The 27,326-nt window shown below is 37.3% G+C and overlaps 1 protein-coding gene and 1 long non-coding RNA gene across 2 annotated transcripts in view; one reads left to right on the top strand and one right to left on the bottom strand.

Moving 5' to 3' along the window:
• Positions 1–26,544, bottom strand: part of LOC124154530 — an 86,631-nt gene extending 60,087 nt beyond the window's left edge. The window contains exons 1-2 of the long non-coding RNA XR_006863945.1: positions 26,373–26,544; positions 25,499–25,840 (exon numbers count right to left, since the gene is read on the bottom strand). This is a non-coding gene — a long non-coding RNA (uncharacterized LOC124154530). The remainder of the gene's footprint in view (positions 1–25,498; positions 25,841–26,372) is intronic.
• LOC124154529 overlaps positions 10,487–27,326 on the top strand; it is a 32,876-nt gene continuing 16,036 nt past the window's right edge. Inside the window, exon 1 of the mRNA XM_046528327.1 lies at positions 10,487–10,686. Within this exon, the coding sequence (XP_046384283.1) occupies positions 10,526–10,686 (161 nt within the window). The 5' untranslated portion in view covers positions 10,487–10,525. The remainder of the gene's footprint in view (positions 10,687–27,326) is intronic.

Raw genomic sequence — 27,326 nt, 5'->3', positions numbered from 1 at the left:
ATACCCCCAGCCTTCCCAGGCGCCTGAAAACCCCCTGGCCTTAATTCCTAGCTGGGCCCTTAGCCTACTGTACATATTCTTATCATGATTAATCATTGATAAATTCAGAAAATACAATAAATTTAAGCCATCGGATAATACGACGGCCGTTTTTTTTCAACCTTTGATAGCTCAGCAAAAACACCATGCAAGCGACCGGCGGGTACTGCGCGAACAGGGCAGCTGCACGTCCTCTGCACCACACGCTCAAGTCATTTTCAACATAATTCTGCTGTAATTACTTAAAGTGATCTTTACAAACAAATTCCGTCGTTTTCGTCGATAGATCGTTCTTCTTCTTCATCGCCTTAACCCACTATATTCTTCTCGTTTCACCATTCATGACGACGAATATAATCTAATATAACGACGAATATATCTAATAAATAATTTCGTGATGTATTTGAAAAAATAGGCACCACGTAATATTTATAATTCGACATAAAAGCACTTCACGTAGGTAAAAACAACTTCTTCCTGGCATAGGAATACCGCAACAATCTTCTAACTCCACGCCTCGGACGTTAGCAACTCTGTTTGGGGAGAAATGACGTCACTCCTCTTGGACACACTACTTTCGCTCGCACCCCCCACTCCTCCACTTTGACCTTTAATATCTCGAAAACTACTGCTAGTAATGAAATTTCCCCCTGTATATATTATTTCCTAGAGGTTTACGACATTTTGACAGCGTTTTTAAAAAATGTGAAAATTCCCCATTGAACAACTTGGCTGTTCTCCACCGTGATGCTTTGGCTGAATTGGATATCCGACCAGTCATCAACGACTTCATATATACAGTAATCCGGCCAGACCTTTCTAAAGACACTCTTGCACTTATAACGATATTTATAGAAATATTAAAAATCTTTACAAAACAGATAAATACATACAGAATGTCACTTTTTCAGTTTCAAAATGTTAGTGATAGGTCAATACTGTATTATATATTACGATTATATCTATGTTTCGTACTATAGCACTGTATTATTTATTTTCAATTACCTACTTCAGTACTTTTAGAGTGTAAGACCCAATTAAAACCCGCTGTTTACAACCTTGTTGACTGAAAGTATTAGCGTACTTGATAAACTTTGCTAACTACATTAAAGGATTAACGTTGAGATATTGTTTTAATTAAATGAACTCGGAGTCTTCTTCTAAGTAAACTAAAATTACCTACATCACTTGCTAATAAAAGTGCTATTGTTGAGCAACAGCAATATTTTTTGCTTTATTCTTTTTATGATAGTTTAGAATTTATTTAAATATAATTTTAGTTTGTTCAGAGCTATATATTCACTGCTCTGTAATAGTCTATGAGCGTAATTATAACTGTAAATGAAATTAGCTTTTTTACTAATTACCGTGCTGTAGCTGTTTTGTTTCTTTTAACAAAGCCAAAAAATGTGTCAGGCTTGTAGAGTTGCACGAAGTATCGAGTTATAGAGTCAGGGTTCTAATGTTGATCATATGACCCCTCTAAAAGGCTTTTAAAAAACTTTATAACTCACTATTTTTCATCTAAAATTTACAAAATTTCCCGGGGGAAGACCCGCGAAATGGGCCCCCCCAATATTTTTTATAAGTCGGCCCCCCTGAGCGAGAGCTATTCTAATAGGAATCTATACCCAGTAGGGAATTTTAAATAAACAGATATCGCAAAATTCTGCTCCTCCTTACTCCATTAGGCCGGCGCTTACTTTTCCAAAAAGATCCAATTTAAAAGTTCGTGGTGTCAAAATAAGCGAAATGGTGAGGAAAAAATATAAAAAAGTTTCAGGTTCGCGCGACGCCGGATAGCCGTGTCTAAGGCGTCAACGCAGGAGGGGCCTTAATGGACTTATTTTGAATGCTGAGTTTTTCGACCCGGATAAAACGTTTTCTCCAGTAAACATTAAAATGTAGAGCTCTTTTGGACAAAAATTACAACCATTTAGTCCTATCTCGATTCCTTCATGCCGTAACGCTGACACAAAGGTGCCCGCCGATTACGCCCACCTCCTCACCGCCAAGCGCGCCCCGCATTTCTTGATTCGCACGTCAAACCTTAGTCCCGTGGATCATCCCTCCTTCCCCATTACATGCTTGCAGAGTGGATATTGCGTGAGTGATAATGACAAGCCGGGGTCCATGTGATTCATTTGCCAATGTGATTTTACAAAAAGTACACTTTAAGCGAAAAGAGGGAGGTAAACTAGGATTTTCGCGAGGGAATTGCGTTGAAACGACTATATGAGATGTCGCGACATGTCGTTTGATTCCCATGTCTTACAATCAAAGTTGAATTTACACTCTTTCACTTCATTTTATTTCTTTGCACTGAGGCGATTTTTTACCTATTTATTTCTCGACTAATTTAATCCTCATTACTTTGAATCAACAAACATCTCAAGAACTAATGCAACAGTTTATTCCAAAAACGTCAAGCGTTTCGTATTTGATTCTAATTATACTGTTCATCTTGTCAACGTACCTTGTGTGATGTCTTAAAATTGATGTCTTAACATAGTGTATTATTATGCGGGTCCTCGTTTCCTCCGTTCTTTAAAATCTTTTCATCTCTACATTAAATTTGTTAACTCCTTCCTCCAATTACAAATTGGTTTGTAGAAAGATTTGATTATTCATTTCTTGATTGGTACATAGAGACAGAAGGAGACATGTGCGAAGTCGAAAATTCCACGTAGAAATGTACAATATTCGGAGCAATTCATAAAAGAAATGGCAAATTGCAGGCTTCTGTTGAATATAAAATATACAGGTACTTTACGTTTTAATGAAAGATACTTTATTGCATTTACTGTGACTTCAGCGTCTCCATTGGATTTAAGTGGCCATTTGTAGAACTCCGTATTTTATTATTCTTTCTGAATATCGCTCGAGGTACTCTTCCAATCGTGGTAAAAATATAAGAACATTGCATTGTCATCCAAGATCTGAACTATACTGAAAATTTTAGAGCTCTAGGTAATCAGGAAGTGATCGAAATTTGAGTTGCTAGATTTTCCCGGAAGGACAAACAAGAAAGCGAGTATAATAAAACGTGGAAAAATGCCATGGATGGAAACTAGTAAAGAAAGAGCTAGGCTTTTGGTTGGAGCAAATATGGAAATATGGTTCCGAAAAGCTGCCTCTGCTGATGATAAGGAAATGGGATACTCGTTGTCTTAAAAACGTAAAGTTAAAACCGGTGAAGTATTTAAACAGTTCAAACGCTTGGATGACTTGTGACCTTTTGTCCAAGTCGCTGATTAATTTGAACAGAAGGTTTGTTAAAAAAAAGCGAGAGGTTGTCGTCTTCATGGACAATTGCACTGCCTACAACACCATACATGTTATGGAAAATGAGAAAGTGAATTTTTTCCCCAGCCAATATGCCATCTGTTGTCCAGCCGATGGATCAAGGGATCATCAAAAAATTGAAACGTTCATGCAGAAGTTTGCTGGTGAAAATTACCCTGTCCGGAAGTGGAAACACTCTAAAAATAAAGCTGGATATTCTACAAGCCTCCCAAAAGTGCAAAAAAGCATGGGAAAAAGTGAAGCCAGAAACAATAAAAAAAACTATTTCAAAAAAGCCGGTTTTGTTAAAACCGAGGAAGAGAGCGTGGAAGAGACCAAAACGGAAGCTGTTCCTCCATTCGACGATTGGGAGGATGTGGTAACCGACCATCTCGCACGAAGACTTCCTCAATGTCGATGAATTTGTTGCGGTTTGCGGGGAAATTAAGCAGAGAAGCACGACAGTGACAAGCAAGACGAAGACGCAGACGGTTCGGGGGGCGAGATTGCTGGATCATCAGCAGAAGAAGTACCGCAGCCAAGCGCAGAGAAGACTTTTTTAAGAAAGCCGAATTAATGTAAGTGATTCATACTTCAACTCTTTGAATATTTTCGAAACTTTTATAACAGCCGAGAGACTTAATTCGAGGAAACGGAAAAATTTTATCCTTTTTTGAAAAACAGCATTATTTTAGCTATCATAGGGATCTCAAATCCGGCCTATGGTAAACTATGTGGGCTCTGATTGCTAGGTCACAAAGTAAACACATAAGATGAATTTTAGCTGGCAAACGATCTACAAAATCTTACAGGATAATAAATAGATAAATATTTTTAAAAAAGTTCGTATTATAATTTATAAATCGCATAATTATTTACCTGCTAGCTTCTACTCCACGCTTCTCGGTACTTACGAAGCAATCACTGTTTTTTTTTCGGAAAATTAGAAATAAATCCATAAAGGAGTTGACCAAAAGTAAACGGTCGTTAGTAAAAAAATTGGTAGCATACTTCCCCTTTCTCCATAACACCATTTTTACTGGCAAAGCAGTTTTTTACAAGTTGTAGCGATAAATTGTATTTGCGCGTGTTTCAGTAAAATCCTACTCCCAGGTAAAATGTTTGTTATTTAAGTGTTGATCAATTTGCGCCCAATAGTTGAGTACTATAATTAAAGCTCATAGTTTAAGGAATATTTCTGTATGGCATACAATCTAAATTGCTTCAGTGAGTTTTGTAACGAATAGACTTTATTGTAGATATGGCGATGGGGAAAGTTGGCCTAGCGACGACGGGGCCCGTCGGCCACCCGGGCCAACATGCCCCAACCTAGGCATTTCTTCGTCAAAAGCGGCCTAATTTTGAATAGACGGTCAATTCCATCATCAATTGAGCTGTCATTCAGGTGTAAATGACTTAATATTGTTTCAAATCGGTTACAATGCATGCTTGCCAACAAGAGTGTGAGGAAGTACCTTTTGTTAAGTTTTGTTACCTTTTTGGACCAACACATACGTTTATTAAGGTAGTTATCGTAGCATTAGCATTACATGTCATATTACCTGGCTTTATCATGTCATACGTTCCTCCTTCTCCAAAGCTAGATTTACTTCTTTTCTGTTTAGAATATATGTCACTGTTTATGCAAATGTGCTTAAGCAGTTCATCCGAAAAAAAAAAGGAAAAAATGTCGAGCGAACTTACGCATTTGATTGCCTCTTTAGTAAGAAGGATTGGATTACAATTTAAATTGAGCTCGAAAGCTGGATTACCCTTTCCTCACTTACATGGATTACTTTTCTGTTACATTTGAGGGTAAGCTTGCATCAATAGTTAACTCCAGAGGTTCCGCTGGGTCTGCGATTAGTCGTCTTTGGGAGCGTTGGGTTGCGTCTGAAATGATTAGACAAAGAATCAATTAAATTCACAGAGGCTACTAAATTATGAGCGCAGTGGTGCTAACAGACATCTAATTGAACGTAACATAGTATCACAATGTAACGCATGTCAACTGGAGCTAAAAAAAAACACGCGCGTCCGATATAGGAAGATGAAGATTCAAAAGTTAGTTTTATAATTTATTATTCGTATAATTATTTATCTGCTTGCTTCTACTCCACGCATCTCGGTACATACGAAGCAAACACTGTTTTTTTTTCAGAAAATTAGCCGCCATAAAAGAGTCGGCCAAAAGTAAACGGTCGTATTGTGCCTTCTTAAAACCTTCTTAAGTCAATTTGTCCCTTGAGGAAATATTTCAAAGGCCAAATGTGGTACACCTTGCGTTGAGGTCTGAAGGCGTTTCAGGTCACGTGACTTCAAGCGATATTCGATCGTTTTTAATTAGCATTTCATAACGTTTTTGGAGTACTAGGAGAGTTTTGGCTCATATATTTGGACTAAAGAAACATCATTTTCCGCAATTTTTAACCGAAAGCAACAGCATATACCAGTTATTTTTATACATTGACGAGAAGCCGTTAATACGAATGATCACCAGATAAGGGAAGTAGTGGATTGTGTTCTGCCGCGAATCGGTTTCTCATTTATTCTTTCGCCACGCCGCTGGAGCGACTTCATTGTCGTCGCTGGTGAAACTCGCGTTTTGTGAATATTATAATATTTTTATTATTATGTTGCGGTGTACGGGGAAATGAAGCAGAGGTGCTCGACAGTAAAGAGGTGCTCGATCATTTGGATCTCAAATCCGGCCGATTCGGTAAACTATGTTGGCTCTGATTTGCTAGGTACAAATTAAACACATAAGATGAATGACAAATTGACTTAAGAGGGATTAAGGAAGGCACAATACGGCAGTTTACTTTTGGTCGACTCCTTTATGGCAGCTGATTTTCTGAAGAAGAAAAAAAACAGTTATTGCTTCGTAAGTACCGCGATGAGTGGAGTAGAAGCAAGCAGGTAAATAATCATACGATTTATAAATTATAATACGAATTTTTTTTAAGTATTTATCTATTTACTACCCAGAAAGATTTGATAGATCCATTGCAAGCTGAAAATTTATCTTATGTGTATACTTTGTAACCTAGCAAATACAGCCTACACAGTTTACCGAATTGGCCGGATTTGAGATCCAAAGGATCGCTAAAAGGTAATAAAAAAGTATTTGATAAACACACAAATAAGCTTCTAGTACTTTCTTCGCTGTATTTCCTCGAGTTCCTTTTTTTGAATCGGGACCAACGAAAGCAATGAGCCGTAATTGTAGGTTTTACGTTGACATGCGGCGGACGTTATGGTTATCACAGTTATACATATTGAGTTTACCTTACCAAAAGTCTCGTATTTCTCGTATTTTCCTTATTTTTCTCCGTGCTTTAATTGTAATCATTATTTATTCTCGTAAATAACCACCTATGTGTTTAATCCTACAATGGGCAGACTCATAGGTGCATTTCTAGGTTTGTTTAAAAAGTGAAATAAATGACACATTTTGAATTAGGTTGCCATCAGAGGAAGACTGGCGATTCGATAAAACCCTACGGTAACCCTAATTCAAGAGTGTACTTACATTGAGAAATATCCCGTTGACAAGGTGGATAGAGTATTTAATTCCATTCTTTAGGTCATCAAGCACTTTCATCTCTTATTTTTGTCCATTGGGACACGAGAAAAAACCTTCTCCTGCGAGAAAGTAGAGATACTTGAGCTACAGGGCACTATACACGATTTACATGGTTTTCTTACGCTTTTCTCTTCAGTATCAATGCTGCAATATATTTGTTTCATCAAGGAAATTATGTATGTGTTACCACAATCTGCAATCATAATTTTTCCAAATCTCCCCAAACAATCCCCTTTTTTATTTCAACAACGCCTTGGCAACCCAAAATATTCACAATTTGGTGTTTGACGTTAAAACAGCAATTATATTCTTCAAATTAACGTTTGAGCCCCTGAATAGACCGATTTTCTATCCACTTCCTCAGTCCATAATCAGTGGATACCGTCCCGTGACTCCACGGTCCGTTGACTTCGTGTTTTCAAGCAGCCGATGAAGATTTATTTTTGAAGGCTCATCACTCAGCTAAAAACCATTATTCATCCGCAAAATGTTCGGCAAGTACACTTGAGGTAGCGACCTTTTTATTCTAATGCTCAAAAAAATTGTGCTTGTTCCCCGTAAATGAATTACGCGTCAATGAAGATAGAGTGGCATTATTCTTTATGGAAGGTAATATTGTGATTAATAAAAATAATTTTTTGCTACAACTGACACTAAGAATTAGCATTGCTTGACAGCATGACGTCTTTCATACCACCAACCTTCTCCACGAATTAAATTGATATCCCGTTAGTTTGATTCATGAATGTTAATTAATCTTTCCGCAGTATGGAACGAGTTTTTTTTATTATTTTCCACGACGTAGCTCTATGAAATAGATGTCGTATAGGACGACAAAAACACTATCTCAGATTCTAGATAATGGCACGGAGTTCCTCTTAAATTATGTACTCTTGAGAATAGACTGGTAAAACTTAAACTGTGTAACAATCCAGAGGCCATTGAACCAACCAACCACCTGGACCAATTTGTATGGAATGAGGCAGCCACAAATATTCTTTCATTCATATGGACAGTAAGCACGAAGGAAATGCCAGACGCAAACATATTCGGACAATGCCTTCCAAATTACCAAACTGCCTTTAGTCATTATACTCTTAAGAATTTCATTACGGACTACTTTGTGTTCCCGAAAAATTCGACAGAGAATAGCAAAATTGTGATCCCCAATTGCACTGGTCACGAATATGTTTAATAAACTTTTCAAGTAATTTGCCCTCTTTACTGGAAGGTATCAAGAAAAAATTGATGGGTAAAAAAAGTAATTGCCATTAACCCCTCAACGCCGTCATGCGTACCCAGTACGCGCCCTTTAAATTTCGTATGCCGCCGTCATGCGTACCCAGTACGCTTCCTGACCTACTGTTTATAATATTTTTTCTCCGCCAGATATTGTATGTTAAATTAAAACTAATTGCTCTATCTTTTAAAGAAATGTTTTTCCTTTCCAATAAAATATTTATAGCGGTTTTATGCCTTCAAGATTTTTTAAAAATGCTTCGATAAAATTCCGTTTTAAACCACCGCCTTGACGACTTCGGTCCAAAAACTCATCGCCTTCTTTCAGCTGTTCTTTCATGAAAACTTCCACCTATTCTGCTTGAGAGACGTCTAGAAGGGTCAGCTACTTTAGCTTGAGGTACGGTATCTTCTAAGCTCAATGCCATCTCTCCGTCTTCTCCTTGTTTGTCGTCACCTCGAGCCCCAAGTGTGTTTGGTCCGCCTCGTTAGTCCTAAGCGTCCTAAGCGAAGGGGCCATGTGCTTCGCTCTGCATTTATTTTTTTATTTTTTTTTTCTGGACAGTAATCAACGAAGATAAGATTCCATCTAAACAGTCAGCGTATACCAGGGCCCCTTCGAGATATTTTCTCGTCTCTTGAGGGAGCTTCTAAACCACGAGCTTCAGTCCACCCAGTCCACCAGAGTCATTCATGCTGTGTGGTATTCGTTCAGGCAGTGTGCTGAAATTCTCATCGGGTGTACTTCCTGTGTGTGGTATTTTTTATAATTGGGGATCCTACGAAATGGGAATAGTATTGAAAGGCAAAAAAGAGACTCGTAAGTCTGTTTGTGTGTTAGGCTATAGTAAAATCATTGATGGGGTGAATTTCAAGGACCTGTTACTGCATTCGTACGTAATGGAAAGAAAACGCCATTACAAGTGATGTATGAAGTTATTTAGGAGACTATTGAATGAGGCAGTCCTAAATTCATGTTGTTCACAGGAAAAACACGTATAAAAATTTGACTTATCATTTCGCGTGCTATTGGGCGAGATAATGTTTTTGAAATATCCAACGTCATACGAACTGTTTGGACTTGGCCGTCACTCATTACACAATTTAGTACCAAGACTCACAAAAATTGATTTCTTAAAGACAATTCCTGCAGCTGGGAAGAAATCAAAGTCTCAAAGGAGGTGTGCAGTTTGTGCGTAACATGGGAAATGAAGAGTTTGCGTGTACTGTTGTGAAAAATGTGTGGTGGGATTATGTTTGGATTGCTTCAAATCATGTCAGAGCAGATTCTCTAAGGTAAATCATTTGAATATTTGGATATTGACGTTTGAAACATTAGCATGTGATTACCTACATGAAATGATACGGTAATAATGGAACAAAGTCAGAGAAGTGGGCGGAGAGGTAAATTTTCAAGTAGGCGAAACGGGTAATCCTATCGAAAGTATCCAATCTGTTATGAAATTTTCAACCCCAAATAACTAAATTACATCATGTAATTGTATTTTTTAAATGCATGGAATGTTAGAGATCTCGTAGCTTATTCGAAACCAAATAAAAACATTTCAAAATTGAAAATTAATTCATTAGTTCATAAAAAGAGATACATAGAACAATAAATATTTTTCCAATCGCTCGAAAAATTATTATATAGTAGCGCATTATAATACGCAAGTTTACAAAAATTAATTTACGCAAGTTAATTGTTTCACTGCCCCCTCAACCTCTCCCATGATGATATTTTTACACCCCAGATATACTGCATTCAACCCTGTTACCAGCACAATGTTTTACCTTGAAAGAAGTGATTTTTGGGCACAAAATGTGCAGGAGGGATTTAATTTTTCATAAAATTGGATACATTACATTCAATATTGAATTAAATCCCCGTACTCATCGCGAGCACCCTTTATTGCTTGGCAGGCCATCTTAATGGATGCAATTGTCTCTTTCATGCTCTCGGCCAAACTACTTAAGGCAATCGCCTTTGCCTCACTGTGCTGAGTCCTCTCTTTTGCTGCCAGAGCCAACGTGCAATCGGAATCATCATCTGAAAAACTAATAGTTAGACTTGTTTTATATGACTCTGAAGTGTTTCATTTTATAATAACGTCCTAGTAGCTTAATAAATTATTACAACGTCATTTATTTTCTATAATCTCAATCAAGGTTTGTGCTTGGATAATGTACTAGTAATATTAGAATAATAACATTGACTGACGGTTGTTCAGGAATATGTAAGGCAACATGAAAATAGTTCTATCGCAATAGCAGCTAATACGCAAACCCTGAGGGAGAGCGGCGAACGGGCATGATGCCAGAACGAGCGCGGCGGCATGAGCCGCCCATATCTACCGTTGCCTCCGATGTCAGCGGATGTCATCACAGCCCGGAGCAATCGCCTCCTGGCCATTCACCTTGGAGGCGGCTCGAAGGAGGGCCATGAGGGCATGGTTGAGTCGGCGCCGGAATGGGACGACTGCTTCGTGGCCTGACGTGTTTGTAAGGAGGATGTGGAAGGAGGTGCTAAGGTCCAAGTAAGTTAGTTTGGAATAAGACATGTAACTTCGAGTAAGGAAACAGTGATCGCAATAGTGAGTGATGTGGAGGATACAGTGAATAATGGGTGGGAATAAAGTGCAGGAACCGGGAGTGAGGAGGACGCATCCGTGTGCAAGGCTGGTGAGGATGATTTTAACGGCGAGATTGTAAGGAAGTTGTATCATCTAGGTCGGTATTGGAACCTTAAATCGGAAGGTAGATAGATTCGTGAAGGAACAATTGGAGGGGAGCATAAGAGTGCCAAGGCTTAGCCCCTGGGTTTCACCAACACCACCTAGACTAAGGCCTGAGTGCTGAAGGCTTGAAATCCTCTGACGTCACGAGGCAGAGGCCTAGCGAATTCAGGCAACCCTCTCGTTGCTAGCGAGACCTAATAATAAATAACTTGAAAAGTACATTTAAAACGTGTATCCTGCGTGCCAACATCTTTTTTTTAAATTACTGTTGTAGAATGAATAACGAATGCTGTCGTGTTAGTAATGCAAGAAAGTTAATGAAATTTGTGAAGTGATTCAGCATCAATAAATATAGCGATATAATGAATTTGTGTTCTTGTTTATTTATTACAGTTTTTTTATTAGATCCTGGTGTCTTATTTAATCGCACGTTCGCATTTTTTTTCTTTGAGAACCTCGAATCAACGCAAGATTTATCAATGGTAAGTGAAATTTGACTGGTTCCTGTTAAAATTCTTCCAAGGGTCTTTAATATTTCTAAAAAAGCTTTCCGATTGTGAAGGAATTTAGATGAAGTCTTTCTACTATCTGACGAATCCGATTAATGAGTTTTGATATTTCGTAAAAAGATCGGCTTTCTACGGTTTGTTTAAAAGTGAAAAATATGCATTTACAGTAAAGTTTCCTTGAGTGGGTCATGGTTTGCATAGACGCGAATTTAATGGCTATGATAAATACGCGGTTGTACTAGTTATGTTCATCCTTTGATTTTCGAAGTTGGACGAAATAGATAATTCCCGTAAATTTACAAGAGACGAGCTTTCAGTACGATGAATGGTTCACAATCGGCCGGATGGCCTTTGGGTTGTGACGTCACGCGCGAGTCCTCAGGCCTTCTCTCTAGGTGGTGTTGGTTTCACCCGTTGTGATTGTTTCGAAAATAAATCTGAGCCGAAGCAGACGCAGGTAATGACAAATTACATGGCAGACAATCGCAGATTTGCGATACAACTTTTTAGCGCCTACGGGCAAGGTGAACCGCCAATTCCATCAAAGTTGTGACCACAAACGCATTCTTAAAAAAATATATGATAAATCATCACCAATACTTAGCTGGAGAGTCTTAATGACATACAAAAACACTTTTGTGAAATAAAGAAACATCTGCAGCTCTGCATTCCTTTGGTGTAAGTAACGGGGTTTGGAAAACTAATGCCTATTCATAGAGCACAAGAAAGGCACTTTATAAAATAATAAAAAATAACTTTTAGGCTGTTATCTATGAAAAGCAATAGAGAATTAAAGAAACACAAGATATGCACTTATTGTTGAAAGAAACTTTTATTTCAAGATTCAATGTGACATGGGGCGGTCTTGGGTGATTGGGGGCCCTCCGCTGGGGATCATGATGGGATGATCTCACAGTATCAGATGATGTCAGTGGAGGATTCGCTCGCCTCCCGCCCCTTCCCCCACCCGAAAAATTTTAGGAATTCGCTAGCCCGGAAATGGATTTTGACGCCAATTCTAGCCCTTAAAAACAAGTAAAATTAAAAAAAAAATATTATGAGAAAAATACTTTGAAAATAGAAAAATTCATAGCTTACAGAATTTAATCATACATAATGGTTCTATTATTTATTTGGTGAATTTCTTCTTTGTAAATGCCCTAAAATGTAATAAACCGCTGAAATAACCTTTTCAAATAATCATTTCAAAAAGCTAAAGTAAAGATGGGTTCAAACACAAGGGCCAGGTTCGTAGATGGCACGGTAATATTACAAGTAGGACGATAACGTTACGAAAGCTCAATGGGGAACTTGCATGGGTCGTCGATTGCTATAAAAACTATTTTGAACAGGTAAAACGGATTCATTAGCTCGCGAAAATACCTAAAGTTTCTCCATTCATCATCAAAAGAAATAAAAAAATTGACTTTGAAAACCGAGCAAAGTTTCTCTGAGCCGACCACTGCGCGAAGACACCCGAGCGTTGCCGAGGCCAGGCGTGACGTCATAGGTGACTAAACAACAGTAGGGAGTTGGGAAATAATTGACGCTGAGCGCATGCTGTAAAATTTGTTTTGAGGGAATATTTAGCCGCTCATCGCCACTCTATTTTGTTCTGTTATTCTTGGACAAGTTTTCCTATTGCTATTGTGCCACGATTATCACTTGGGATACAAATAAAGCGACATCGAGATGATGAAATACAAGCGTTTTACCTCGTATATTTCAGTTATCAGACAAATGGATGGTAACGTTGCTTCTCGTTCGAATAGTATACCTGAAATTGATGTCACGACCCTCATGGAATTTGTTATGACAAATTATTGATATCCGTCGGCAGAAAATCGCAACGTAAAAGAAACTTGTAATATTGGAGGATAACGATCACGTGAATTATTCATAATTGCCTCAATTTTCCCAATTTATTGGGATGATCCATGCTTCGATGCATTTTCTAACCGTGTACCACTCCGATTATTCCAGTTTAATCTAGTTTTATGCTAGTGAAAACACTTATTACTTGACACACTTGTACATATTCAAGGTTTCTTCGGAAAGTATCTACGTTAAAGGTTTACTGGTGGAAATAGCTAGTGTTGGCCTAAGGAATTATATACCAACACGCCTTTAGATGCATCGACTATAATACATTTAAGTTTCAACAGGGTCACCAGCGCCTACCTTTGTAACAAGGGAGTTCAACAGAGTTGTGATGGCTTAATGACTCTTTTTGGCGGTGAGATTATTGAAGTGAAATATGAACTGTATACCATTAAATTATCACCTACTCAATTAAAAATCATCGGTGGAATCACCTGTGGGTTGAGTAGGCACGCTTGAATCACCCGTATTAGTGCACTGTTAACCCAGCGGTGGACTACTTATGGCAATGCCTTGTTATGCAGCCAGAGGTAACACGGGCTTTTTGCAGCATTCATACTCAGGCGTCGCGTTTTCGTACGCTTGAAAATTTTCACTTTTCATTTAATTGCAAAAACAGATATCATCATTTAAAAATCTAAAAGCATGAAATATGCACTCCAGGAGTAATAATCGTTCGATTTAGGCAATAAACAATAATAGGAAACCACCCTATGTAGACAAAAAAATGATTGGGTGAAAGGAGCACCTTGTACATGACATCAACAGTTTCATGTCTTGGTAGTTAACAGACACGGGACAACTATAGCTCTCTCTGTAATCCACACAATCAAACAGGCTGTGACACTAACAATATCAGATATAAAGACATACAGTACTCAAAATCTCACCATGAATTACTTCATCGTGTGCTTCCGAAAAACCTGGTGAATTTCTAAAATCACTGCAGTGTGTTTAGAAGAGAATAGCATTAGTGTCTTGCTTATACATCCACAAGGTCCATCGAATTGTTCCACATGGCCCAAAGTAGAAGACTTATGCAAAGTGCCATTAAAAAATACTCTGTGCAAATTGCGACTCATTCACCGTTTCCAGCCAGTAGCAGTGAGTGTTTGCACACATTGTATGCCATGGAAGTAAACAAGATTGAACTTGCTTTCACACATAGATGTAACCAATCATTCAGATAGGAATTTTTCACTGTTATGAATGCTAAGTAAAATGAAACTTCATTTTTATCCCCTTGAAGGTATGCAATCTTGGTGTAAAAGAGTCGAAAACATGCCTAACTTTGACATGCCTTAAAACAAAAAGTATAAAAATACTACCTTTTTTATGTTTTTTATTGAAAGCAGAACATTAAAACTACCCCCTGAGAAATTTTAAAGAAAATAAAAGGTGGCCTTTTTTAGTAATAAATTGTTAAATAATGACTAATTTTTATTGTTTAAACAAGTACTATTTGTTTATTATTGCTTCAAATGACTTGCAATATATGCCATAATGTGCATAAATGAATTATCTTCAAAATTAAACAATAACCACTGCATTACAGGCCATGGTTCCTTAGTAATCATCATTTATGTGATTTTTCATTTTTTACACTGAGGCCTGACACTGCAATGTTCAAAGGACGGTAGCTTTATGACGGTTCGATTCTGAGCTGAGATAAAGGCATCATTATTCATCATAAGGATACTGCTTTCACATATATAAATTTCAGAGAAATCGGTGATGGTCACCAGACATGATTTTGCACTATCTGCCTGATTTGAGATGAAATGGCCCAGTTACTTCCAGTTTTGCTGATTGTATTTTCCTATTTCCCATTATTTTTAATGATGTGAACTTCTATATCGTTCGCGGATTTTTCCTGAATTATTGAAATACGTTGTAGCTTGTGTGTGTGTGTTGGCAGCGGAAACGATTCGCGATCTCACATGTGAATTGTGTGCAGACTGTTTGGCTGTGAATTCGTACCCGTGGAACCGAGGAAATGGAGAAAGTATGTTGCATTTTTTTTAAATAAAAGTTTCTTTTATGGAGGACCATTTTTGTATTCCTGTCAGACATTTATTGATAGCGTAATGTCACCGTTTACGATTCAGTCACAATGGAACATGATGATGAATGATAATTACAACTCTTGACCGACATTTTTCAACCTTTTCAAAGTTTGTGCATTATAATCACTGGCACTGTAATTATCAGCAGTAGATTAATGGGAGTTTTTACGTTGAAAATAACGCAATTTTGGCACAAAAGATTGTCGTAGAATTCTTCAAGCAGCGAGCAAAGGCTGTATTCACCTTTTAATGCAAACACAGGCTGTCGTATACGAAGAAATTTCGGGTACCTACGAAGACATAGATGAAGTTATTGTGTATAAAAGCATAGCGGGCATAAGAAAACATCGCATTTGTTCTTCAATTGTTAACAAACTTCACACACAGTTTTATTTTAATAGCTTGATCGTGAAATGTCATATCTACGGTGAAAAACGGAGGTTAACACGCCACTCACAATTTTTACACTACCGTTAGACATTTATCGATAGCGTAATAGCACTTTTTACAATTCAATCACGATGGAACATGATAACTCTTGGCCGATATTTTTCAACCTTGTCAGACTTTGTGCATTAGAACCGCTGGCACTGTGATTATTAGCAATAGCTTAACGGGAGATGTCACGTTGAAAATAACACTATTTTGGAACAAAAAATGTTCCTAGATGTCGCCAATCAGCGAGAAAAAGTTGCATTGACTGGAATTCACCTCATAATACCAGGACAGACAGTCCTAAACGACGAATTCTCTGGTACCTTCGCATAAACGGATGAAGTTATGGTATATAATAGCTAAGCGGACATGAGTAAACATCAAAATCGTTCTAATTACATACATAATGAATGATATGCCGTCGATAACATCAACTTACAATTAACATATCCCCCTTCCAACAGCCGTGGCTCAGACTCCTACAACTATGTTATTTAGGTATTATAAAATTTTTGGTTTTACTGCTCCAGATTTATATTTTATGCCCTTACTTAGATATTAATATCATACATTATACAAATTATGACGGCTTCCGAGCCTCTATCGTCGTATATTTATATTTAAACGAGTCGATGGGCGCTTGAATTCATCAAGCGGGTAATTAGGGGGGTGGGAACATATTTGTGTCACCTGTGTTCAAGTATTGGGTGCATAAGTTGCTAAAGAAAAGCGAAAAAAAAAACACTCAAAATGTCATTGAAATAGGCCGAATGGGCGAACAACTCGCTCATTCGCCCTCAACAATACTTAAGGTCGTCTTAGTTACCACGATGATATGAACGTAAGGAGAACGTTTTGAAATTAATATTTACGTAATGGAGAGAAATTTAAATTTAATGACGGATGTACTTGTGAAATATAGCCTATTTTCGTATTTTAGCCCTTACCCTAGGATTGTAGCACCTCCATTTTTTGTTACGAGCGTTTGAACGCACCAAACTGAATCAAATTAAAGACATCATTTTTAGAAAATAAACGCACAGAGACTAATTCGGAAATGACTATCGCCATTAATATGTCTCGCATAATGAAGTAATGTTCGGATGTCACTGACGACGCATGTCTATTAATGCTGTCACCTTTTTATATCTGAGGAAGGTTTAAAAAACGAAACGAATTGATCACAATAAATATATGAATACGGTTAAGAAACTTGAATTGGAGAAAGAACCAAAGAATGCTCAACTATTCCCGTAGATGTTAAATTCTATTGATAATAGCAGTTCGACATATTTAACGAAAACGCAGATTTGAAATGTGTCGAATGGGAGCGTCGTATGGAAATATATTTCAATAGTGCAGCATGAACAATGCTATGATGAACATATTTATCAAATATCTTCGGTCTCACATCAATAGTTATAAAGAACGCCAATTTGCATATTTGCTACCATAATCGTATCGAATGATCAAGTATAATGACACATATATTGAAAATTCGCAATCCTATTGATTTAACTTCCACTCTTTGATCATCAACCCTAAAATTCCTTGTCAACTATGCCCTTGGTTGTAAAATCCTATATGTTAAAGCAATTCGATATATTTGAAGAAAAAGCATATTCGATATATATCGAAGGTGAGACTACATACAAAACATATTTCCATTTAGCATTGTGAGGAATACCAAGATGTACACATTCGCCAAATTTCATTGGTCCAACGGATATACTATTCAGGTTATGCCAATTTGTGTATTTGCTACAATAATCGAATCGATTTTTCGATCATACTGACATCTGTACTGTAAAATTCGCAATGCTATTGGTTTAACTTCCAGTCTATGGGTATCCACTATATAATTCCTGGTCAATTATGTCCTTGGATGAAAAATCCTATGTGTTACAGCAATTCGATATATTTTAAGAAAAAGTAGATTCGATATATTTCGAACGTGAGACTATATACAAAACATATTTCCATTGGGAATTGTGAGGAATACCAAGATGTACCCATTCACAAAATTTCTTTTGTCCAACGTATATACTAATCAAGTTATTCTAATTCGCGTGACTGTAAAATCCGCAACGATATTGATTTTATTTCCAGTCTATGGTCATCTACTACATAATTCCTGGTAAATTATGCCCTTGGATGCAAAATCCTATGTGTTATAGCAATTCGATATATTTGATGAAAAAGCATATTCGATATATATCGAATGTGATAGAAAACAATCAACACGTCTAACTAACGAAGGTCTCACTACGGCTGGAAACTATTACAAAACAATCACAACATCTGCTTCGTGTGATGTTTGGGCACCTTTGACGTCATCGGGGCTTCGTCGGAAGTGGCTTGGGGGGTGAGGGAGTTTTTGGCGCTCTTTAAAATTCGTTATTTTTATCATTAAATATCTCGCGAAGGAAAACTCAGATTTACATGCAGTTTTCTTTGTTGAATTCAGAAAATAATGCTCTGTCCGTCAGTGAAATAAAAAAATTCATGCAAGTCCCCCATTTTCGGCCAGATAAAAATTTTTGGTTGAGATCAATTATATTGCTCCTGATAGGTCCTGATGATGCTGTAAGCGATATCGGTCGTACAATAAATATGAAATTGTGGAAATTGCTCCTGCTTCTTTGTTAACAATATATAATTAATTTTTGGATGGCGTATAGAGGTAGTCACAAGCTTTGATCCATAGTCCTTGGTTATTGTTTTAAAGTGTGTCTTGAGAAAAAATTGAGGTACTAATTTTGGAGAGAAAGTTAAGCCTGAATCAACAAACATAACTCAATTTTTTTAAGGATAATGTTTAACAATTTTCTTCGCACATATTAATCAGTTGTCCAATAAAACTCTCGGTTAGAAAAAATATATAAAATTGTAGGATAAAATTTTTTTTACTTGTTTATATTTTGATCTTTAAATTAGAGAAACTGTAAGTAAAAAAGTATTTTTATCAGTAATTTTCAAATATTAATGCACCCAATCAATAATTGAATTATTTTTGTGCTTTCCTTCCAGATGTTTATGTGTTCAGAGACTCATAATAAGCACTCACAACATAAATTATTACGACTTATTAGAAAGATTCTCTACAACAATTATGTTACGACGAAACGCGTAGGGTCAAAATAAAACTCGGTGGAAATATTGCAATGCCATATTTTACTAATATTAAGAATTTCCACCATATCGTGCCTCACATCATACAAGAAATTAAAACTAAATTAATACCACCTACTTCTGCAGACTTAACGTAACAAATGCAAAATAGCATTAGGGTGGCCGGTGCAGTTTACGACGAATTGCGAATTTTGATATGTTGGAGCAGTGGCGTAACTAGGTATATTATTTGGGGGGATTGGGTGGCGTGGAGGACCCCCTAGATAACGGGAGATCCGGGAAAATGTTTGAAAAATGACAATCCTGGAAATACATCTCACATCACGTTGGCACTAAAAATTTAAGTTAAAGAAGATGCATGTTATAATGTGTCAAAACTAGACGATATTATTAAATATTGAAGAAAAATCCGATGCTTTCCCGGCGAATATATTAGAAGAATGGAGGGAGACAACCCGGCTGGAAGCCCGAATAGCCTTTTTCGAATATTAAATTTTTTTCTTTGAGGCTTTGGGTCGGGGGGATGTATTCCCAAACACACAATACTTACGCCGTTGGGTTGGAGGGAATGAGGCCTTCAATAGGAAGGACTCCACGGAAACCTCTGCTGTCTACCTTAAATCTATCTGTGAAATATAATTATCCGAAAAAGGTAGGAAATTGATCTCCTGAAATATTCTTCAGGATTTTCTGCGGGCGCGTTGCTTCGGTTTTTTTGATGCATCCCTGTGTTGATATTTCAAACCCCAGCTCATCTGCCACCTGAAAAGAGTTTTCGGATAGACTGTTGAATTCAAGTTCGGCTTCACGTCAAATATTAACAATAATTAAAGATCTTCACCTTGATAAAAAACCCAGGTCCTCCAGGTTGGGGGTTGGTCGTAGGGCTAACAACCCTACACCGGAAAAAGACCTTAGTTCATGAAAACAAAAATCAGCCTCGGACGGATGGATATAATGGCCAAAGACCTACGCGAGAACGGAAACACGAGTTACGGATTGCAACATGGAATGTAAGAACAATGTTGAAGCCAGGAAAGATGAAAGAAATAGCAGATGAGATGCAGAAGTACAGAATCGATGTCATTGGGCTACAAGAGATAAGATGGCAAGGACAAGGCAGAATTAATAAGAAGGAATACACCTTACTCTACAGTGGTCCAGAGAATAGGACAGGAAGATATGGTACAGGATTCATTATTTCGAGTAATATAAGAAAGAGCCTCTTATTATTTGAACCAATAAATGAGAGAATTTGCAAGATAAGAATGAAAGGAAAGTTTAGAAATATGACTTTCATCACAGCTCATGCACCTACGGAGGACAAGACGGAACTGGAGAAGGAAGAGTTCTATGAATGCCTGGACAATGTGTTAAATCTTTGTCAAAAATATGATATGGTTACAATTTTAGGCGACTTTAATGCAAAAATTGGGAGGGAAGACAAAATGAAAGGAGTAGTTGGAGGATACTCAATACATGAGAAAAGTAGTGAAAATGGTGATATACTCGTGCAATTTGCAGCCAGAAACAACTTCATCATAAAAAGTACATGTTTCCCTCACAAAAGAATACACTTAGGGACTTGGAAAGTCCCAGGTACAAATATAGTTAATCAAATAGATCACGTGCTGACTAAGAAAAGGCATTCATCATCAGTTATTGATGTCAGAGCCTGCAGGGGTCCCAACTGCGACAGTGATCACTACTTAGTAAGGGCAATCATTAAGCGAAAATTGGCAAAAACCAAAGTAACATCCAAATCAACCAGAAAACATTGGAATGTTGGAAAACTGAACATCCAAGAGAACTTAGAGAAGTACCAAAGAGGTATGGAGAGAAAACTTTTTGAGTACCAGGCAGATAAGAATATCAATGAAAAATGGAATGATTTAGAAACAATCATTAAGGAAATAGCAGAAGAAGAAATTGGTGAAAGAAAGAAGGAAAGGAATAGTGACTGGTTTGATGCGGAATGTATGGATGCCGTTAGAAACAAAAACAAAGCTCGGGAAATAATGATTGCTAGGGATACAAGAGGTCATAGAAGAGAATATAAAAGGTTAAGAATGGTAGCAAATAAGGTGTGCAGAAAAAAGAAAACAGAAGCAATGCAGAAGCAGTTACAAGAAATAGAAGAATTAAGTGATCAAACAAGTGAAGTAAGAAAATTTTACAAAGCTGTCAAAAGAATGACAAAAGACGGGTACACCGCGCAATTGGGCATGTATAGGGACAAGGAGGGAAAGATACAGGGAGATGATGACAAAATAGTAGAGAGATGGACAGAACATTTCTGCGACCTGTTGAATGACAAAGGGTTTGAGGAAGAGAGCGAGGTGCATGAATATCAAGAGGGAAATGGTGAGGACGCTATCGAAGAGCCTACGATGGGGGAAGTGGAAGCGGTTGTCGGGAAATTAAAAAATAATCGGTCACCTGGTGAAGATGAAATAGCCCCAGAACTTATTAAGAAAGGCGGAAATACACTCATGAGATGCATGCATGAATTGATCAGAGACATTTGGAGACAGGAAATAATGCCTGTAAAATGGAGAACTGGCATTATATGTCCCATACACAAGAAAGGCGACAAAACGCTCTGCAACAATTACAGAGGAATTACGCTGTTGAGCATTGCATATAAAGTGCTCTCAGGAATTATACAAATGAGAGTTAGCAAAAGAGCTGAAAGCATCATTACTGAATATCAGGGTGGATTTCGACGAGATAGGGGGACAACAGACCAAATATTTACTTTGCGTCAAATAATGGAGAAGCACTTCGAGCACAACCAAGATTTACACTTACTGTTTGTAGATTTTAAGCAAGCATTTGATAGTGTGAAGAGAAGCACACTGTATGCAGCACTAAACGAATTAGGCTTGCCTAAGAAGTTAATCAGACTGGTAAGAATGACAATGCAGGAAACCATAGCTAAGGTCAAAGTCGGCAATAAAATGGGTAGTGCTTTTCCATTTAATATGGGAGTAAAGCAAGGAGATGGTTTGTCTGCAACATTGTTCATATTGGCCTTGCACTGGGCAGTAAGGGGAGTTGACACTGGTGGAACAATATTCTATCGGAGCAGTCAAATACTAGCGTATGCAGATGATATAGTCATTGTAGCCAGATCTGCAAGGAAGTTGAAAGAAATATTTGGCTCACTAAAGGAAAGCGCAGGAAGAATTGGACTGAAAGTTAACTGTGGCAAAACAAAATACATGTGCATGTCCACATCTGAAGCTCGCAGACGACCTCAGACATTAGATATCGACGGAGATAAATTTGAGGGTGTCTCATCCTTTAAATATCTTGGGGCATTGGTGACATCGGATAACTCAATAAGTGCTTGCATAAAAGACAGAATCACCGCTGGTAACAGAGCGTACTTCTCAAATCATAAATTGTTGAAAAGTAGACTGATAAGAAGAAATACTAAATATAAAATATATAAAACTTTAATAAGACCTGTTGTCACTTATGGATGTGAATGCTGGACGTTATCAACAGCAGAGGCGCACGCACTTAGATGTTTCGAGAGAAGGATCCTAAGGAAAATTTATGGACCCATACAAGAAAATGGAGTTTTTCGAAGACGATGGAATGAAGAACTTGACGACCTCATAGAGGGCCAAGACATTGTGAGATTTGTCAAGTCACAGAGACTCAGATGGATGGGACATTTGATAAGAATGTCAGAGGAGAGAGTGGCCAAAAGAGTTTGGGAGGGAAAATTATTCAGCGTAAAAAGAAGAGGACGTCCACGCCTAAAATGGCAAGATGGAGTGGAAGCAGACCTGGCTACTTTGGGGATAAGAGGATGGAGAAATAAGGCTATTAAGAGGGAGGAATGGAGGAAGATTGTATTGAAGGCCAAAGCTGACAAAAAGCTGTAGCGCCAAGGAAGAAGAAGAATTAAAGATCTTCAATAGGTTAGAGTTAACCTTAATTACCATTTTGTATTCGTTACCTTAAGTGTGTAGCAGTTGGTAGTGTTAATTGAAATGTAATTATTTATATTGTATTTTTTATGAGTCCCCTAACACATAATCACGTAGGAGGAAAGCACAAAAAAATAACTGAACTATTGATTAGGCCCACTTATATTTGACAGGTATTGATAAAAATACTTTTTGAACTTCAGCTTCTCCTACATAAAATCAAAATAAATAAAAATTTTAAAATCATATCCTAATATTTTACCTCTTATTTTATTCTCTATTCGGAACTGTTTGTCAACACGTCGTCATTTTCGTTTCTCAGCGAACATACGGTAGATCTTTTACGTTGAACTTCCCTAACATAAGACCAAAATGCTTTTGGGTTATCCCTTAACTGCTCTGCTAGTGTTTTTCTTTTAAAATTTGTTAATGTATTCCTGAACGCTTCCTTCGTGGGGGATTTAGGCAACCAATATTTTTAAATTATTAACTCGTGTTCATTAGCGGATAAATCCGTGCTGACTTTTTTTTTCATTTTAGCATGGCACGCTCTCTGTCGCCTCAATGATTTTCTCACTTCCGCGTCATACCATCTCGGTTCGCAGCCTTCTTTTTTTGTTTTACTAGGGGCGAAGCTATTTATTTCCGAGGTTACGAGCGAAAGAAAAGCTTTCCGAGTACCCACTACATTTAACTTTATTATTGGTTCTTGAAACGCGGGGAAAGTATTTTTCATATGACTCTTAAACCCATCAAAATCAGCTCTTTTAAAAAATTACACGTTTTTTGCACCTTGTAGTGTACATGTGGGAATCCTATTGCATGCTGGAGATTTGATCACCCCATGCCAAAACCCTAAGGAAATATATTTTTGTGATATAAATTAATATAGCAGTGATCTTACGTTTGTTTGCACGGCTTGTGTTCCTGGTAGCCAAGAACATTACATAACATATGTTTTCCCGATCATGTCTCAACAATGTAGTGGGAAGGAGGGAAAAGTTTATACTCATCTCCCCACTGAATACGTCTCTCACGTCAGCCCACTCTTTTCTCGAGATGATTCAGTTTTTCCATTCCCCCTCCCCTCATTTTTACTCGACCCAGGTCCACTCGGTGAACACACAACCTACACTGAAAGACACTTTTGTTTAGTCTTAACCGCTAATAATGACGACGCATAAGTTCTGAATCTGTAAGACTGAAAAGAAATGTACCTACTGAAGCTTTTAAAGATTGGCATCCATGGTTTTTATGTTCTGCGATATAGCCAAAGATGCCGGCAAACCTTCCTCATTCTGTTTGCAAAATCAAAATATTGTTTCAACTCTCCCCTAATAAGAATATGTAGGGATTACAACACTGTATGTAAACAGACTAATCATGGGATAAAAATGTATTTATTTCTCAGATAATTATCATAATTAGTAATAATGTTTCATTGTCACCTGGAAAGTGTGCATATTTGAATTTTATTTAATATTTTCTTTTAAGATTATTTTATAATAAAATATAATTATAACAGTGTTTTTATAACTTATTTTTGCGTTTTTTGGTAAATCTTTTATAAAGTGTTTTTGTAAAATGTTTTTTGAAATGTTTTTCCTTTGGGTTATTGGGAACCAACGCCAACCAAGCACCTTGAGGTGGCTCGCTGGGTGCTATGTAGACGTTGATGTCGAATTCAATTTGGTCGAGCCTGCAGTATTTATTCATAATTTCATAGCAATGCATAAGTCTTAAATATGATATTAATACCAATTCAACTAATCTGACAATTGTATTTGTAATTCAATCCCACCATATCAACAAATAAAACACAAAAGCCAAGTTTAACAGAAAATATACAATTTCAAAATTACGCTGCATGATGTAAAAGAATTAACATCCTCTAATACCATTTAATAGGTAGAAAGATAAGAAAACTATCTTATGCCTTCGAAAACAATCCACCTATTCTCACCATTGTCGGTGAAATCGAACAAAGACCCGGTCAAACAGGGTCTTGACGGCTGACATAACTGCCTTACATGTGCTAGCACGTCAATATTTCTAGAGCGCAGTGGGAAGAGGGGAGAGGCGAATGTATTTCCCCCAACGAAATGCGTTCCTCACGTTAACACACTTTTTTCATGCTGTGATTCAGTTCTACTGTCTACCATCCAATTTTCACTCAACCCATGTCAACACGGCATGCACTCAACCTTTTAGACATTAAGAATTAACCATGCTTTAGTTTTACCGAACCGTTTAGAATGCCACATGACTGATGAATCTTTAAGAGCCTAAAATATACGATTTCGGAGATTTCGAAGGTTATCCCTTATTCCATCGTACAGTACTTCAACTAATTAGGACCTATTGCAAACAATGTATTTCCGCAGAAAATTACAAGGGAAAATATTGCATTTCATATCAATTAAATTAATTTTAGAATTGTATTTTTTTCAATCCTAACACACGATAGCACAAAATCAAACACGAAAGCCAAGAAAATTTTAACTTTTCAAAAAGACGCCGTCTAGTTTAAAATAATTCACATCCTCGTCAGAAACACTGAATGCGACATCTATTTTGGTTTCAAATTATTGTCTTTCAAAATGTTTAAGATTCACATTGAGTGCAAGAGAAGAAGGCTCCCTACCTTTCATCGGATGTCATGTCCATTCTCGGCAGAGCTCAGCTGTCCATCGGCGATTCCCCAAAATAAACATATTCACCCACACTTCACATTCAACACACTACTGACCATGAATTTTTTCATGAAAATTTAAAACTTTCAATGCACTGCACAGAATACTCCTGCCTTTGGGTAACACAGTAGAAATAATCTCACTACTTCCATGAGACACGGATTCTGCCGGCAGTGTGTAGCTGACGACTTGAAACGGAGCGATGGATGCTGTACTGCCTGTACGCCTGTGTAAGCCTCTACTGTTGTCCAATCAGTTGATTAATTGAATCATTCGCTCCTTTCTCGAAAAATCTGGAAAAAAAAGGTCCTAAAGCTATAACTCAATAATAAATTACACCGAAGACACTTTGCATCCATTTATATGAAAACAATAAGGAATAGGAACAGCGGAAAAGTATGTACTGCATACAAATTAAACCCATTATTTAAAACCGTTCTGTGATAGATTAGATATTATTAGTGCAGGTATATTTCTGAACACTTTTAAAGAAAGGAAACTTCTACGAATTGGTGAACCAAATTGGAAAGGACACAATACTCGCAACATACATTCGTAAAACATGAGTGGTTAAGTGATAAATTTACGTGTACATTTTCGGCACAATCATTCTTACATAAATTTGCGCGCAGTAATGTATCGCGAAACCAGCCTTGCTACAGTATCTGTAGAGTCCTACCCCAAAAATACGTGTTGCAAAAACTACATTAATTTTGACTATCTTCATGCCAAAGTGCATATTGCAATTTTATAGCTATCACGAAAAACAAAATCATTTAATATGCAGAAACTCATGGAATAAAAGGTATGCGTAAAAAAACATACCTCCACTCTTCAGAAACAGACCATCCATTTCTCACCACCAATCGAACAGCTGTGATACTCGGACTTCACTGTGACAGAATGAGTACTAAAAGAGGAAAAACAGAAAGCGAGTCACTGCTTCTCATACATTGCTAATGGAGGATAGAGAAGTTTTAAGTAGTGTAGGGGGTGTTGTCCGGCACGAATAGCCCAAGGCGGAGTCAAATAGTGTTGAAGTGAATTTGAGTCGCAGTGCATTACGGGATTCAATTATCAAATGCCGAGTTTGTGAAATACATGGAGGGTCACCATCACTCGGGATCTTTCTTGGGGTAATCACATGCACGAAGTATGCAGGAAAGCTAACCGTTTATTGGGATTTGTAAAAAGAATTCTCGGTAAGTGCCCTAAAAAGGTGACAGAAATAAGCTACCTGACTATAATAAGGCCTCACTTATCATATGCTGCTGGCGTTTGAGACCCTTATGAAGCAGAACTGAAAGCTGAAAACAATCGAGTACAGCGTAGGGCGGTCGGATTCGTGATGAGTTTTGATTATGAGTTTTAACGACAAAAAGTGCTGCGTTTCCAATATTTTATGCGAGTTTGGATGGGAATATTTACAGGAGTGTAGGGCAAAATTTATTTAGTAAATTTGGAGAAAATATTTTTTCAGACGATGTAAATCATATCCTTCATTTACCGAAGTAGTATGGTGGACGTGATCACGATAAGAAACTAAAATAAATAGACTTCAAAACAGATAGATTTAAAATATCATTAACCTATTAACAGTGCATCAACCAATAGAATTAATTGCGTCACTCGCAAGGACGAATCACTGAATGCTTCTTTTCTTCCATAGTTCTAACGTTCCATGGATTTCCTGTAGGAATTAATAATCATAGGCAAGTTTTGTCTTTGACTGAATATGAACATATATTTTTCTAATGTCTAAATCATATATTTTTCTAT

The sequence above is a fragment of the Ischnura elegans genome, chromosome 2, assembly GCF_921293095.1.
Source record: "Ischnura elegans chromosome 2, ioIscEleg1.1, whole genome shotgun sequence".
Classification (NCBI taxonomy): domain Eukaryota; kingdom Metazoa; phylum Arthropoda; class Insecta; order Odonata; family Coenagrionidae; genus Ischnura; species Ischnura elegans.
Note: the sequence above shows the minus strand (reverse complement) of the source record. Positions and strands in the feature narration are given on the sequence as shown.